The 17214-nt window shown below is 37.6% G+C and overlaps 1 protein-coding gene across 1 annotated transcript in view; it reads right to left on the reverse strand.

Annotated features, from left to right (window-relative positions):
- Positions 1 to 17214, reverse strand: part of NAA16 (N-alpha-acetyltransferase 16, NatA auxiliary subunit) — a 132148-nt gene that overhangs the window by 14399 nt on the left and 100535 nt on the right. The window contains exons 11-13 of the mRNA XM_042781966.1: positions 12077 to 12149; positions 6705 to 6874; positions 6209 to 6361 (exon numbers count right to left, since the gene is read on the reverse strand). Coding sequence (XP_042637900.1) covers positions 6209 to 6361; positions 6705 to 6874; positions 12077 to 12149 — 396 coding nt within the window. The remainder of the gene's footprint in view (positions 1 to 6208; positions 6362 to 6704; positions 6875 to 12076; positions 12150 to 17214) is intronic.

The following is a 17214-nucleotide window of genomic DNA, read 5'->3' on the forward strand; positions in this document are numbered from 1 at the left end:
TCCAACCTGTACTGGCAACTCTGCACAAAAATTGTAAACTGCAAGAAATCTGCAAAAAGGAAATATGTGCACTTAATTAACTTATTAGATATAAAACGATTATTCATGGTCATGAGCAATTTCTTCCTCTGGCTATGCAATCCAATACACAGCACAGACGTCACTGGCCAATGAACCAATGTGGATACATGGAACAAACTCTCGAGGTAGCATGACAACTTGTTGGGAATGGATAACCAGAGGCAATTATAATGAGCAGCTGAGTCAGATTTTGGTGCCTACTCTCCCGAAACAACCAAGACTTTAATTAATCTCATTCTATGCCTTTTTCAAGCTTCTTTTAGACACATGCCAGTTTTATGTTTTGTTTTATGATTACTGAATTTATTTAACTTAAAAAGTTTTGAATATATGTTTTAAAGTGTGCTTTACTTATAATCCTTACCTTGACCTTCCAAGTAGTAATTTTCTTTAAAAACATCATTGCTTTTATGTCTGTTCTTTGTATTTTCTTCTCATCTTCAAAATTACAATATAGTGGAAAAAGCACTGAAGAGTTTACCCCTGGCACTACTTACAATGTGGCCAAAGATGAGTCAATTAACCTCTTTGGAGTCTCAATTATCTTACATTGAAAACCAAAACCAGCTGCATTTGAGTCAATCTCACTCATGACAACCCATGTGTTGCAAAGTAGAACTGTGCTCCATAAGAGGTTTCCATGGTTGTGACCTTCTGGAAGCAGATCGCCAGGTTGTTCTTCCAAGCCACCTCTGCGTGGGTTTGAACTGCCAACTTTCAATTTTTAATACTTTGGTTAGTAGCTGAGTGCTTAACCGTTTGTACCCACCAGGGATGACCCTTGCAATAAAAAGTTCAATAAACACCTAAATGATTTAAGTGTTACATGAATATAAATAGTATTACTATTTTCCTAATTTCATTTTTATCTCCTAATAACCATCACTATTGCTAACACTTTCTTCCAATATTACAACTGCCACTTTGCATCTGCTATTGATCTGAGTTTCAGAAACACCAGCCACTGTGGATTCTACTCCTATCACAGTTTTAAATTGGTTTAATTCAAAGAACATGGATTTTAGAGATATTTCCAAACCAAAACTCACTGCCATCAAGTTGGACTCACAGAGACTCCCATTGGGTTTCCAAGGTGGTGAATCTTTACAGAAGTAGAGTGCCCCATCTGCCTTACACAGAGCGGCTGGTAGGTTTGAACCACCAACCTTCTGGTTAACAGTCAAATGTCTTAGGCACTGTTCTTGTTGTTGTTACATGCCATCGAGTCGAACCCGACTTATAGTGACCCCTCCTTGGGTTTCTGAGGCAGTATCAATACTGAAGTAGATTGCCCAACCTTCCTTCCAAGAAGTGGCTGGTGGGTTTGAACCGCCAGCCTTCTGGTCAGCAGTCAAGTGCCTTAGGCACTATGCTACCAGAGCTCCTTCTTAGGTACTAGGGCTAGCTAAAATTCTGGCTGCAAGTGAATTAACTGGGTGGATACCCTCTGGCACAGTACTAGACCTATCTAAAAATATTTTCTTAACTGTTAATAAGGGGGTAATGATATCATAGGGTTGTTAAAATTAAATGAGATAATCCATATACAAATTTCATTTTACTTGAATCCATAATCAACACCCATGGAAAAACAAAACAAAAAAAAAAACCTCACTGCCATCAAGTTGGATCTGACTCACAGTGACCCCTTCCCTGGGTCTTAGGCAGTATCTCTATGGAAGCCGATTGCCCAGTCTTCTTTCTGAGGAATGGCTGGGTCTGACTGGTGAGTTTGAACCGTGGGCCTCTGGTTAGTGGAAATGCCTTAGGCACTACGCCACAAGAGTTCCTCCTAACACCCTATGGAAGCACTAAGAAATCAAACAACATACTACACTGGGTAAATCTGCTGCAAAAGACCTCTTTTTAAAGTGTTCAAAAGCAAAGATGTCAATTTGAGGACTAAGGTGCACCTTTCAATTGCCTCATATGTATGGGAAATGCTGGACAATGAATAAGGAGGACCAAGGAAGAACTGATGCATCTGAATTACAGTGTTGGTCAAGAACATGGAATATATCATTGACTGCCAGAAGAACAAACAAATCTGTCTTTGAAGAGGTATAGCCATAATGCTCCTCAGACATGAGGATGGCAAGACTTTGTCTCATATACTTTGGACACGTTATCAGGAGGGACCAGTCAACTGGAAGACAACGTGCTTCATAAAGTAGAGGGTCAGTGAAAAAGAAGACCCTCAATGATGTGGACTAACATAGTGGCTGCAACAATGGGTTCAAACATAGCAACAGTTGTAAGGATGGCACAAGACCAGGCAGCATATTGTTCTGTTGTACACAGGGTCACTATGAGTCAAAACTGACTCAATGGCACCTAGCAACAAAATGTATACAAAGTATTTAGCTCCGTGCTTAATGTGTGTTAGGGTCACTTTTCTATTTCCCCTTAAAAAATGATATACAAATTATCAGCACTATTCTAAATACTGGGAAATACAGGATCACTTCGTATCAGAACCAACTCAATGATAACAGGTGATGGGCGGGATCAGGCAGTTTCAGATGAGAAAGCCCTTTTTATGAGGAAAAAAGCAAAAGGTCTATAGCAATGGCTTTTGATGAAAATGAAATATATACATAAAATACCATTTGTCGACACTTAGTAATGTCAGCCTTTTTAATTTTTACCAATTTATGATAGGTACAAAATGCTATCTTATTTGATTTCATCTACATATCCCTGATTACTAATGAAGAAATCTTTTCTGGCCATTTTCTTCTCCACATCTGTGAACTAATTATTCATATCCATATCACTATTGTCTTTTTCTTATTTTTTATATAAAGTCTTTAGGTGGCAAAAACCACTTGTCAGTAGCTTTGTGCTCGACTACTAACCTGAAAATTGGTAGTATGAACCCATTCACAGGCACTGCAGAAGGCAGGCCTGGTGATCTGCCTCCATATGTGTTACAGCCAAGATATCCTATGGAGCAGTTCTAGTCTGTAACATGTGGAGTTGCCAGGAGTAGGAATCAACTTGAAGGCAATGGGTTTGGTTTTTTTGGTTTGTTTTCATATGACTGTATGACATAATTCTTACAAGTATTTCAATTTGCACAATAAAAGTTCATACTATTCTGTGGCTTCTGAATTATAAGGCTATTTACAAAAATATCCAGACACAAAAAACAACCTAGTTAACATTTTAACAAAGGCAGTACATTGGCACTAGAGAGCAAAGGAGTAAATCATTTTCATCCTAAATAACTTACCTGCAAATACCAGCACTAACCAAACCAAACCAAACTCACTGCCGTCGAGTCAATTTGCCTCACAGCGACCTCTCCTTGGGTTTCCAAGGTGGTATATCTCTACGGAAGTATACTGCCCAACCTTCCTTCCGAGGAGTGGCTGGTGGGTTTCAACCACCAGGCTTCTGGTTAGCAATCAAATGCCTTAGGCACTAAGCCACCAGAGCTCCTAACTAAAGCCCTCCATATATAATGTGCACACTTGGTGGTATCAATTTATTCCAAAGTATCTTAATTAAAACTTGGAAATCAAATATGCAAACATGATTCCCTCATTATGTCTCAATGTCACTTTCATTGTGCATTATATAAAACCATTTTAATGAATTCTTTGGCAATTTCTGTAAATCCTTTGTCACATGGATTGGAAATATTTTCTGCAGTTCTATGGCTTATCTTTTCACTTTGCTTCTGGTTATTTTTTATTAAATTTTAATACAGTCAAGTGTATCAATTTTATTCTTTTTAACTTTATGCTTTTGGTGCCTTAACAAATACTTCCTAAAAGAAAGAAAGAAATACATCCTACCTCAGAGCTCTAAACACATACTCGTATATTTTCTTCTAAATGTCTGAAATGTTTGCTTTCCCTGATTAGATCTTTAATCCACCTGAAATTGATTTGTGTACAGCAGTAGATAAGGATCTCATTTTTATTTTTCAATAGAAATAACTAACTGACCCAGCAATATCTTTTCCTCTTTGATTTTTAAAGCACCTCTGGCTATATATCAAGTTCCCAAAGTATGTGTGAATCTGATTCTGCACTTTCCACTCTATTAGCCTTGTATATATTCAGCCAGGAGCTCTGGTAGCATAGTGGCTAAAGCACTTGACTGCTAACCAGAAGGCTGTGGTTCAAACCCACCAGCTACTCCTCGGAAGGAAGGTTGGGCAATCCTACTTCCGTAGTGATACTGCCTCGGAAACCCAAGGAGGGGTCGCTATGAGTCGGGGCCGACTCGACGGCACATAACAACACAACAACATATATTCAGCCATAAACATGTATTAATTTAATAATATAACAGAAAGTCCATGAGGAAAAGAAGGTAAAGGAGAAAAGAAAAGAAACATTTGGTTTCAACCAACTTAACAGAACTTAAATTCTAGAATGTCATGAAGGAACCAATAGTTCATAGAAGTTAGTTCTACACAGGAAGAACTCTGTGAGCACACTATAAAAGGAAAAGCATTAAAAAATGGTCAAACCAAGGATAGATTTGGCTGAAGACAATCTTACATATGTACTTGTACTACAAAATTAGCCACATACATTACAGAAGCAATAGAAGACAGGGTTGGAATAACCTCTCATAGACAACCAAACACCTTGAGAGAGAGAATCACCAGCCCTTTGGGCTTGGGGCCATAGTCTTGGGGGACATCGTGCTCAATTGGCATGACATAGTACATAAAAATCTTGTTCAACAACCTACTTTGGTGAGTAGCGACTGGGGTGTTAAAAGCTTTCGAGCAGCCATCTAAGATACAACTTACTGGTCTCCTCTCGTCGAGAGCAAAGAAGAATGAAGAAAATCAAAGGGATCTGGAAACACAATTAGTCCAAGGATAAAATGGACCACAAGGACCTCAGCCTTCATGACCCTAAGACCAGAAGAACCAGATGGTGTCTGGCTGCCAATGCCAACCTCTTGGAAAGGGGTCAAAATTGGAGATCTTGGATAGAGTGGAAGGAACAATGTGGAAAAAAGTTCAAAAACACAAAAATGACTGGAATTAGTGGTCAGACAGAGATTGGTGGAACCCCCAAGACTATGGCCTCAGGTTATCCTTCGGGCCTAGAAATGGACTCACTTCTATGGACTGGCTCTCAGCCCAACAGCAGAAAGATTTACATGCAGAACACTTACCCCAGGGCAATGCACCCACCTACTCTAGGGAGATGCACCTCTTAGATCAATCAGCCAAAGGGGCAGCATTCACACAGAGGGAAAGCTGTCAGAAATGCATAGTTAAGAAGGGCACAGGGAGAGGGTAGTCACAGGGAGGTGAGGGGAGGAGAATTTTTTATGGTTGGGGATGGTAACTGGAGCTGTGAAATCAAATGTGCATGAACTGTTGAATGTATATCAAATTTGCTTTCTAAATTTGCACCCAAAGCACCAAAAAAAAAAAAAAAGTCAAAAATTACTAGTGAGATAAAGAATTAATGTAAATAGAATTTTACACATAAACGCTGAACTATAGCATATTGCTGACTTTCGTAACAAAGTGTTTTGCTACTGCTGTTGCTTATTAAAGGAGCTCTGGTGGTACAGTGCCTTAAGCATTTGACTGCTAACCAAAAGGTTGGCAGTTCAAACCCCACCAGCTGCTCTGTGGGAGGAGGATGAGACAGTCTACTTGTGTCAAGATTTACAAACTCTGAAACCCAACTGGGGTTGTTATGAGTCAGAATTGACTCAAAGGCAGTGGGTTTGGGTTTTTTTTTTTCTTTGGTTGCTTATTAAAAGGACCGCTGGTGGTGTAGTGGTTAAAGGCATTTGGCTACTAACCAAAAGGTCAGTGATTCAAACCCACCGCTGCTCTGTGGAACAAAGATGAGGCACTCTCCTTCCATAAAGATTTACAGCCTTGGAAACCTAATGGAGGTCACTATGAGTTGGCAGTGAGTTTGGTTTTTCTTTTCCTTTTTTGTTGCTTATTAACCATTCCCCACCAGAAACACAGAAGAAGAAATCATACTTAGGATATGAACTAAATGGATTTTGAAAAACATAACAGACATTAATTCTTATGAACTTTAGTAGCAAACTTCACAAATTATCACAGAACTTAAGAAGTTTGAGTTTACTAAGATAATTACATGCTTATGTATGACATTCCTACCCTTGTGAACTTGGAGCACATGTCCTCTGCTTCTTTTACCATATTTGCTCGAAGCATATATTTTGCACATTTGGAATTGATGAATCTATCTGCTGTGTCCAAAGACTGTGCTTCATCCATCCACTTTGCGGCTTCTTTCAGATTACCTATATGCTACAATAGATGAAAGCATTAAAGAAATCACAGTTTATGAGCAAGGGGATGTGGGTACAATGTAAGTAGAGGAAATTTATAAAGACAAATTAGAAATTTGGCAAGATTTCTGTTAAATTTACCTAGAAATCTCTTAATAAATCACAATTTACAAATTCTAAGTGCCATATCAAGTGACTAACAATGATTACGCCAATCATAAAACATGAAGTCCTTTAGTATTATTAGAGTGTTAAAAATACTTTTTTATGCCTTAGAAGTAATTCTTACATAGAAAGACCTTCAAAGGTCCTTAAACTGGCTGAATTCTTCACATATTTTAAAAACATTACTAAGATTTTACCTTATAAATTCTTGCTTTCATATAGAATAACTCTATTAGAGTTGGAGTACTAGCAATTGCAACATTAATATAATCCAAAGCCAAAGAATATTGTCCAAGCTTATCAAAGTGCTGTGCTAGGAAATATCGAACCCAGAGTAGTGTTGTTGGGGGTTCCTTCTCCCCATTCTCTGCAATCAAGCAAATATAAAATTATTACATGAAGACGACAAAGCAGGCAAAGTACAGATTCCTCCCCCTCCCATTTCATAATAAAATTAATAAGAAGAAGTTGAAAATCTAATAAAAATAACCCATTTCAACAGAAACACGTATGACTTCCTACCACAAAGTTGAGGAAGTGACAACCAAGCAAATAAGTAAGACTCAATAGGCTTCTAACCCCTACCCCACTCCAAAGAAACAGTGCTGAGGAAAGAAGGTAAATTATTCTCATTTTGTGAATTCTCAGGCTGAGAATACAAGGTGGCAGCCCAGGAAAAAAAACTTGAAGAGATATCCCTGAACAGCACCGGAAGATTTCAGCAGAGGCAAGAACTGCCAGGGTTTTACATCTTCTAAGCCTCGACACTAAATTGTTGTTGTTGTTAGGTGCCATCAAGTCAGCTCTGACTCACAGTGACCCCCTATGTACAACAGCATTAAACACTGCCTGTTCCTCAGCCATCCTCATAATCCTTGCTATGCTTGAGCTCACCATTGCAACCACTGTGTCAATACATCTCACTGAGTATCTTCCCCTTTTTCACTGACCCTCTACTCTACCAAGCATGATATCCTTCTCCAGGGAATGGTCCCTTCTGACAATATGACCAAAAAGGTGACACAAAGTCTGACCATTCTCGCTTACAAGGAGCATTGTGGCTGTACTTATTCTAAGACAGATTTGTTTGTTCTTCTGATAGTCCATGGTATTTTCAGTATTCTTCACCAATATCACAATTAAAAGGCATCAACTCTCCTTTGGTCTTCCTTAATCATGGTCCAGCTTTCACACACGTATCAAGGGACTAAAAATACCATGGCTTGAGTTAGGCACACTGTTCTGGTTACCTAGTGCCACTCTGACAAGAATATACCACAAATGGGATGGCCTTAACAAACAGGAGTTTATTCTCTCACAATTTGGAGGCTTTAAGTCCGAGTTCAAAATGCCAGGCTCTGGGGCCTGTGTGAAAGCCCCTTAACCATGGGCTTCAGCTCTGCCTCTTGCTCTCGGCCCACTGAGCTAGAGGTATCTCTTTACTCAGGCAGCTAGTGGCTGCTGAGGCTAACAAGCCCAAGGGTGACACATAAAATGGCACAATCCGCATGTTACCAAACTGAATGGCAGGCTGTTAATTTAAATCTATCCTAAGTCCAAAGGTCAGTAGAGCATGGCAGGCTGCTGAACAATGACGTGGCTATATGCAGGGTCCAAGCATGCCATAAGCTAGAGACTATCCCCAAGGCTTCTCCTTACATACAAGAAGCAGATCACATCCCAAAAGCAGCGACTCAGCTGCTTGTGGTAGATCCCACCATGGAGCTGACTGCCAGTCTCATCATGGGCAATAACTACCATCAGGTGCCCAGCCACTCAACCAGGCCCAGCCAAGCTGACATACAAATTTAACTACCAAACACACCTTAGTCTTCAAAGTGACATCTTTGCTTCTTAACACTTTGAAGAGGTCTTTTGAACAGATCTGCCCAATGAAATATTATTTATTTCTTCAATGCTGCTTCCACGGGCGTTCACTGTGAATCTAAGTAAAATGAAATCCTGAACAACTTCAATCTTTTCTCCATCCATTTATCATGATGCTGCTTATTCATCCAGGTGTGAGAATTTGTGTTTTATGTTGAGGTGTAATCCATACTGAAGACTGTAGTCTTTGATCTTCATCAATAAGTGCTCCAAGTCATCCTCACTTTTAGCGAGCAAAGTTGTATCATCTGCATATTGTAGGTTGTTAATGAGACTTCCTCCAACCTTGATGCCACATTCTTTTTCATATAGTCCAGCTTCACAGGTTATTTACTCAGCATACAGACTGAATAAGTATGGTAAAAGATACAACCCTGACACATACCCTTCCTGATTTTCAATCACACATGATTTTAACAACAAACTGACAGATGAATATGTTGTTGTTATGTGCCGTCGAGTCAGCCCTGACTCATAGCGACCCCTCCTTGGGTTTCTGAGGCAGTATCACTACGCAAGTAGGATTGCCCAACCTTCCTTCCGAGGAGTGGCTGGTGGGTTTGAACCGCCAGCCTGCTGGTTAGCAGTCAAGTGCCTTAGCCACTATGCTACCAGAGCTCCCAACAGATGAATATAATCCACACTAAATTAGGGAAATTCAAAGTTGACCCACAGGACGACAATACACTCTTTGTGATAAAAACCTACAAAGAGAGTCCATCCATCCTAGGTCCTCTATAAAAAGACATCACAATCAATCACCTGAGCTCTATCCTGCTCCTCACCCTCCACCCTCAAGCTAGTACAGACAAAGAAATACTAAACCCTCAAAATGGATTTCAAATAGAAGACATATAGATGGAAAATAAGATGGAAAGGGCATAAAGGAAAATATACTCATCTTACATTAGAACAAACAGAAGGTCTCCTTTACTAGCTGCCCTAATGACATGATAACAATGCAAACACACTAAGAAATAAATGAAAAAAAAAAAAAAACACACATAATAAATAAATGCAAAGATTTTATCTTGCTCCTCTTGCATAAACTATATTTCAAGGGAACCATAATTTGATGAGGGAACGTTTTTATAGGAACTCCAGCTAATAAATGCAGAAGAAATGATGATTAGAATGAACTAAGGCATCTAGGCAATGATCACCAATGGTTGATAATTAGGTGAGAGGCTGATGAAAAAAGAAAACCAGTTGTCGTCAAGTCATTTCCAATTCAAGGAAACTCCATGTGTTAAGAGAACTGTACCCTGTAGGGTCTTCAATGGTTAAATTTTCAGAAACAGATTGTCATGGCTTTCTTCCAAAGTCACTCTGGGTAGACTCGAACCTCCAAGCTTTCAGTTAGTAGCCAAGTCTATTAACTGTCTGCACTACCCAGGGACTCTAAAAAGGTTGATGAGCAATTTTTAAACAGGTAAATCATGCTAACATGTCTGAATCCTGATGTGATCCAATAGGAAATACAAGGAACCACTAGCGGAGTGTTTAAATAAACTTGAATCTAATCAAGCCAGTAAATCTAACTAAAAGTTTACAAGAAATATGGATGACAATGAAATATGTTAAATGATACCATCAGAGAGCAATCAGTCAAATCCAGAAATGGGACATTCCAAGAAACAAACCACCTTACAACAAATAAATGGCATTTTTTTAAAGTGGGGCAGGAAGGGAAGTCACTGTTCTAGATGAACAGAACAATCAAATGCAGTGTGGACCCTCAGTGAATCCAAAGTCAAATAAACCAACTGTACCTTCAAAGACACTTTTTTGAGATTACTAGGGAAATTTGAATATTGACTAGGTATTAGAAGATATTATGGTATTAGAGTCAATTTTGTGTAGGATTAACCTTTGAGTAAGCATAGTGGTTATGTTTTCAAGTATTTTACACTGTTAAAAATGCATGCTAAGGTATTGAGAAGTGAAACAATATGTCTATAATGTGCTTTAAAAATATTCCAGAAAAATAAAGGGATAGAAGATACTTCAAATAAGATTGGCAAAATGTTGATAAAGGTAGAAGCTGGGTGCTGGCAACATAAAAGTTCATTATTATATTTACTTCTGTATATACTATTTAATTATGATTTTATTATGATTATTTTATTATAATTACAAGTATCTAGATTTTATATTATAAAATATAATTATATAATTATTTTTGTCACGATTATAAGATAATCTTTAAACCTTAACCAAAAAAATCCCCTGAAGTCTTCCTAAAAATGAAACAACAGTTTCACTTAGCTAGTAAAAAACATTTGCCTTGAGCATTATGCTCTTTTAAGAACCATCTATGGGAAATAGTAGGGTGATTCCTTAAAAAGTTAGAAATATAAATAATCATTTTGTCCAGCAGTTCCATTACTAGCTATATATATCCTAAAGAAGAGCCAGGACACAAATAGATATATGCACACCCATGTTCACTGCTGCACTATTCACAATAGCAAAGAGACAGAAACAGCCTAAGGGCCCATCAACAAAGGAATGAATAAGCGAACTATGGTACACATACACAATGGAATACTATGCAACACTAAAGAATAACATAGAATCCACAAAACACCGCATAATGTGGATGAACTTGGAGGACATTATGCTGAATGAAGTAAGTCTATCATAGAGATTATGGGGTTTATTAGGGAAGCAACAGGCTACAATTCAAGGTCAGGGACACTCTCAGTCTCTCTCAGCCAGCAGTCTTTCTCAGCCAGAAATCTCTCTCTAAGCAGCATGTCCCTCTCAAAATATGTTCCTCTCAGCAGCGTGTCTTTCTCAGCCAGCAGTCAGAGAGAGAGAGAGAGCTTCTGCCTCTAGAAGGGCTCATTTTGAGCCTGGCAGAGTGGCAAAACCAACCAATCTCAACATCAGAGTTCTATACAGCTGAGAAAGAGCGAGCTTCCCAGAAGATTACTTTGTGCTGCTCCAAAAAAAATACCCCAGGTGGATGACTTTAACAATCAGGAGTTTAAAAGCAGCTACTCACAGTAATCCAGTGGGCATTAAAAAGACTGTGGCTAGAAAAGCCACCAAAAAAAAAAAAACAACTGAACTCACTGCTATCAAGTTGGATCCAACTCACAGCGACCTCTCCTTGGGTTTCTGAGGAGGTATTTACCACACAAGTAAACTGCCCAATTTTCTTCCGAGGAATGGCCCAGCGGGAGTTACAAAGACTATGGCTAGAAAAGCCATACCATGTAATTCACTACACCGCAATAGGGGAGGAACAATTCAAGAAATGAAGCTGAGAATGGCTCCATAACTCTAAGAAAGAATGTAATCAGTGTCACTAACCAAACATGCAGAAAGTATTGAATTGGTATGTGTTTTGCTGTGTACATTCTCAACAACAATAAAAACAAATAAAACGTTATATATTACAAAAAAAAAAAAAAACTCCTGGCATTATCTTGGGCCAAAATCTCAACCTCTCAAGTCTGTTTTCTCATTTTAAAACAGGGTTTACTCCCATGCTACAAGCAATGGAAAATTTTAAAAAGATTTAAAGTATTCTCATTTCACTAATTCAGAAGCTACTGGGAAATAGCTATCATGTATGATGCATATAATAAACACAAAACAACTATTACTGTATGTGATTAAAAATGGATTTATATTAGAAATCAAATTTCAATTCAATCTAATTTAAACTTACCATCAGGGCTAAAAAAATCACACGTTTTAAGAGAGTCTTCATAATTAATAACTAGTTCCTGGATTACAGAAACCTGTTTTAAAAAAAAAAGTTCATAATTTTAAAATATTTTATTGACGGTATTTATACTTATTCCAGTTAAAACACTTATATTTGGAAAACAGAATACTGCTTATTTCAGAATTATACATTAACTAAACTATTAAGGCTCATGAACATTTCCTTGTGTGAAGGAACATAAACACTGAAATTATCCTACCTTTATTAACAGTAAAACAGAATCTTACAGACATTTTTCATCTCAATAAACAGTTTGAGGTTCTAAAGAACAAATTATCACCAGATACTACACAATTTTGGGTGGGGGGGCAGGGGGTAGCAATAAATATATCAATATAATTTATTTTGCTTCCTGTTGTTACATTGTGAAGTTGTAAGTTATTAAATAAATATCAATAGATTCTGGTGAGGCAGACAAATAAATACGTATCTATTCAAACTTCCTAAAAAGTCATTCATTACAATGAAGTTAATTATCCAAATTATATAGTGAGTAGATGAAAGATAACATGATGTAAACTCCTAATCAGATGTTTAAATTACCTTTATTTTTACTGAAAATTTTAATAAACAGATCTGCACTTCAATGCTACATTCAAGAAGGCTCAAATATTATAAACTACACTGAGAACATAGCATGCCCTTGAAAGCACTGAAAGAAAAGTGACAAGAATTAGAAATGACAGGAAGAAAAATAAAGCAGCTTATTAATACATGGTTAGTTTTAAATTCTTGAGTTCAACAATATAATCTTATTTGTGAACTTCAAAAAAATATATATTTATTGAAATGAAAAAGGCCAATAGTAAAGAAACCCATTAAAACTTTTAATGAAAGTACCTGACAAATACAGTATTATTTTAACCAGGAAAGTAAACAGTGATGATTATGAAAGTTTTTTCTAAGTTGAAAAAAATGAGATGTTGCTAATACTAACAGGCAATAGGAACAAACCTGACAGGTAGGTGAACAGTAATATGCAAATAACTGTTGCAAGGGCTCTATGTATATTATAGTAATAATTACAAAAATCAATCACATAGGGCACTTCATTATTCTAGGCACTGTTCTAAATACTTGTTTTACTTGTATTAAATTATTTCAAACAACCTGATGAGGTATGCATATTATTAACTTCATTTTTCAGGCAAAGGGGAAATAAATATAAGCTAAAAGACACAGTGGGGAACAAAATCTAAACCCAAGCAACACGTCTCCAGAGTACAGCTGTTACCTATCAGCTATACCAATCAGAGGGACAATGGCATAATTATTACTAAAGGGCAATTCTTGCTCAAATCAATCTTAGTGTACAAAACACCAAGTGGTGTACAGTCAGGCAGGCAGACCACAATGTTAGTTGCCACTGAGTCAAGTCCAACTCATGGTGACCCCATGTGTGCAGAGTATCACTAACTGCTCCACAGGATTTTCAAGGCTTTTTGGAAGCAGATTCCCAGGCACTTCTGGGTAGTTTTGAACCATCAACTTTTTTTGGCTAGTAGTTGAGCACTTAACCATTTCCACCCCCCAAAGACTCCTCAAAAATATACTGAGTACATCAAAATTGGAGAGGGTATTTATTCTTAGAAAAGAATACCAAAACTGAGGCTGGAGTTGGAGGAGGAAAAAGTTACATAAGAGAAGGAAAAAGTAAGAGAAGGCTTAGGATGGACAAAGTTTTATTACCCCTTTATGAGGTATTAAAGAACATACTTACAAATACATTCCCAAAGTGAATTCTGAGAAAATCTTAAAAGTTCTTGAAACTTACAGAAATCTTCTTTTGCTCTGTTTTGTTTTGGGGAGGGCTAGGGCAGGAGGAGTATCATAGACAGGAAAAGCCAGCCAGCCAGCCACCCAACCAGGAAGTCCTAAAAACTATCTGTTTCAGAGCTCTTTCTGTATTATGATCTCTAATGTGATAGAAAATGCTATAAAGTAATTATATCATTAAATAAACTGTTATCTCCCTTTCTAAAGCTTTTAAGCATGTTATAATATAATCAAACAAAAGTAACACCGTGCTTATTGAATTTATGAATCATTACACTGTTGCACTTCTACAAAAAAAAAAAATGAAAATGTAAAATGATCATTATTGATTATTACCAGTAATAGCCCTGGTAAAAGTCAAAAAGTTGGAATGGGTACTTTATACAATTATATGCACTCCATAGGGTAATATATATATATAATCCATTATCCCTAATTTCTGTGCTACTAATAAGCCCGGGTTGGCTTTTTAGGTCACTTTCCTTAATGGCATAAATTTAATGTCTTAAATTACTAGACTTCATGTATTCTTTTATTCAAATTAAAACATAAGAAAATCAATATAAAATTGTAACCTCAAAAATTTAAATATTGTTTTCTTATATATATACTTAACACAATTAAAAACAAAACAAAAATCTAAAGAGGACACAACTATCCAAATTCATTTAGCTACCAATTACCAAAATCAGATTTGAAATGTTGCTTTAATATTTTGTAAAATTTCGAACCTTAGACATTTTTATTTTTAAAATAACAATTATGTATCTTTTCTTTCCCTGGATGTCTTTCCCATAGTGCGTCCTACAGAGTCGCAACTGAGTCAGAATGTACTTGACAGCAATGGGTTTTGATTTTACTTTTTTGAACCCTCTACATCAAAAAAGACCAAGCAGACCATGCATCTAAGTCTTAAAGAGATTTCAGTATACTGTACATGACTATAAAAAAAAAAAAAAACTCCTCATGCACTCCACCTAACCCAAGGTGGTAAGATTTAGGTGTATTTTTAATCCAGGTTAGAATCCACCTCACAAAGTCACAAGGTATAGTGTCCATGAAGCCACTGACAACTATCACACTGACAGTAGTCAAGGAAACAAACAAAAAATAAAGTAAGATAAAGACCAAAATAAAACACTTTTCAGATCTACAAGATAACTTTCTGAGAAGCCACTGCATCCCTATGGCAACACTCTACACATTGCAGTTACACTAAAAAGGCAATGGAGAAAGTAGTAGGACTATATATATTAAGTGAGGAAAAAATAGGAGACCATAGAAAAAACAGTATGTGCAAAGGACAATATGATTACACTAAAACATGGATGTATATATCCAGAGAACAAAAATATAGTTACATGGATTGGGGGGGGAAGAAAATGGGTACATTCTTTTTAGATTTAGTAATACAATAATGAGGAGCTCTGGTAGCGTAGTGCCTAAGGCACCCGGACTGCTAACCAGAAGGCTGGCGGTTCAAACCCACCAGCCACTCCTCAGAAGGAAGATGGGGCAATCTACTTCCGTAGTGATACTGCCTAGGAAACCCAAGGAGGGGTCACTATGAGTTGGTCCAAATCGATGGCACATAACAACACCAATACAATGATACTGTATTATTTTAATAATTAGACTTAAAACAAAGATTGTTTAACAATCTGAAAATGCGATCTCTGGACAGTTAACATCATCTGGGAACTTGTAAGAGATGCCAATTCTTGTGCCCTACCTACCCCAGACACGCAAAATCAGAAATTCTGAAACTAAAATAATGTGTTTAAGAATCCTCTAAGTTACTCTGATGCATTAAGAGGGCTGAAGGACCACTGATTTAAAAGTCTGCAAAAAAACTTTCATTAAAGGTAATAGATTAAAAAAAAAAAACCACACGGTATGACCAATACCATCACCTATCTGCCTTAGAATACCTGCAGCTAAAAAAATCTTTTTCCAGGCTTGGAATTTCAGTGTTCAGGGGTTTCAAAATTTTTTTTTCCCATGAACTTAAAGCGCCTTCTACTGACAACTGCAAAAAAAATTGCAACTAGAGTAGTTCTTTTTTTTTTTTAATTTGTTCTATTATTTTTTTATTATTATTATTTATTGTGATTTGGGTGAAGATTTAGAGTAAATTCACTTTCCATAAAGCAGTTCATATATACTTTGTCTCATGTCATTGAACACAGTTTACCACAATGCAACACCTCCCCTTCCACTTCCTCCCCATAGTTACCTCTTCCCAGTGTCCATCCCTCCATACTCTCCTGCCCCAAGCTGTCTCCCTGTGCATAAGCAGCCCTTCCTTCACCCATGATTGTTCTCTCCAGGGCATGTGTCTGCTTGAGGTAAATGTTTAACTCACATGCCTGTACTTTGTTAGGCTGGAAACCACAGGTGTGGGTTCAATTCCAGACCTGAAGGGCAGCTAGGGGCCATAGTCTCAGTGGTTCCATCAGGCTCTATTGGACCAGAAAACCTGGTCCCCACCTTCTTTTTTTTTTTTTTGCCTCCAAATGATTTTGAGTTTTGTTCCACATTGTTCTCCCTGTCTATCAAGGATCTCCCACAGCCCTTCCAAGTGGATGACAGTGGTAGCCAGGCACCACCTAGTTCTTCTGGTCTCACAGTTGTATAGGTTGCAGATCGGACGGTGTACCAGTCGCTAGGACTGATTGTTTCCATTAATTTTGGTTTTCTTCTTTCTTCTTTGCTCTTGACGAGGAGAGACCCATTGTTACATCTAGATGGCAGCTTGCTAGCTTTTAAGATCCCAGCTATTCGCCAAACTAGGAGGTGGAACAATTTTTGTATATATGTTATGCCAATGGAGCTTGATGTCCCCTGCAACTATGGTCCCAAGCCCGCAGGATCAACTACTCGGTCCCTCTGGGTAGCTAGCTGTGACCAAGCAGTGACCACATCCTTACCCTTGTCAGCTCTACTATACACCTGGGAATTCTGATCATTCACATAAACTTATAGGACCATGCCAACCCTATATATGATCTTGGATACACTCCCCATTTCATAGACATACCTGTCCACCTATCTATCCATCCATATATGCATGTCTGCCTTCACTAACAACGCAGTACTATATATGCAAAAGGGTTCATGTTTGTTGTCTATACTTTCTATGTACGTCTCTATGTCTTTCTCATCTTCAATGCTGCCATACTGGTCACTCACATTTGGTACACTGAACTTCTCTTCACCCAAATCAGTATTTATCGCTGTCTATCAAACGGCGTTCCCTCCCCTCCCCTCCCACCCCTGGTAACCAACAAAGAAAATTTCCT

The sequence above is a fragment of the Orycteropus afer genome, unplaced genomic scaffold (assembly GCF_000298275.1).
Source record: "Orycteropus afer afer isolate SDZICR_OR568_19922 unplaced genomic scaffold, OryAfe1.0 scaffold00207, whole genome shotgun sequence".
Lineage (NCBI taxonomy): Eukaryota > Metazoa > Chordata > Mammalia > Tubulidentata > Orycteropodidae > Orycteropus > Orycteropus afer.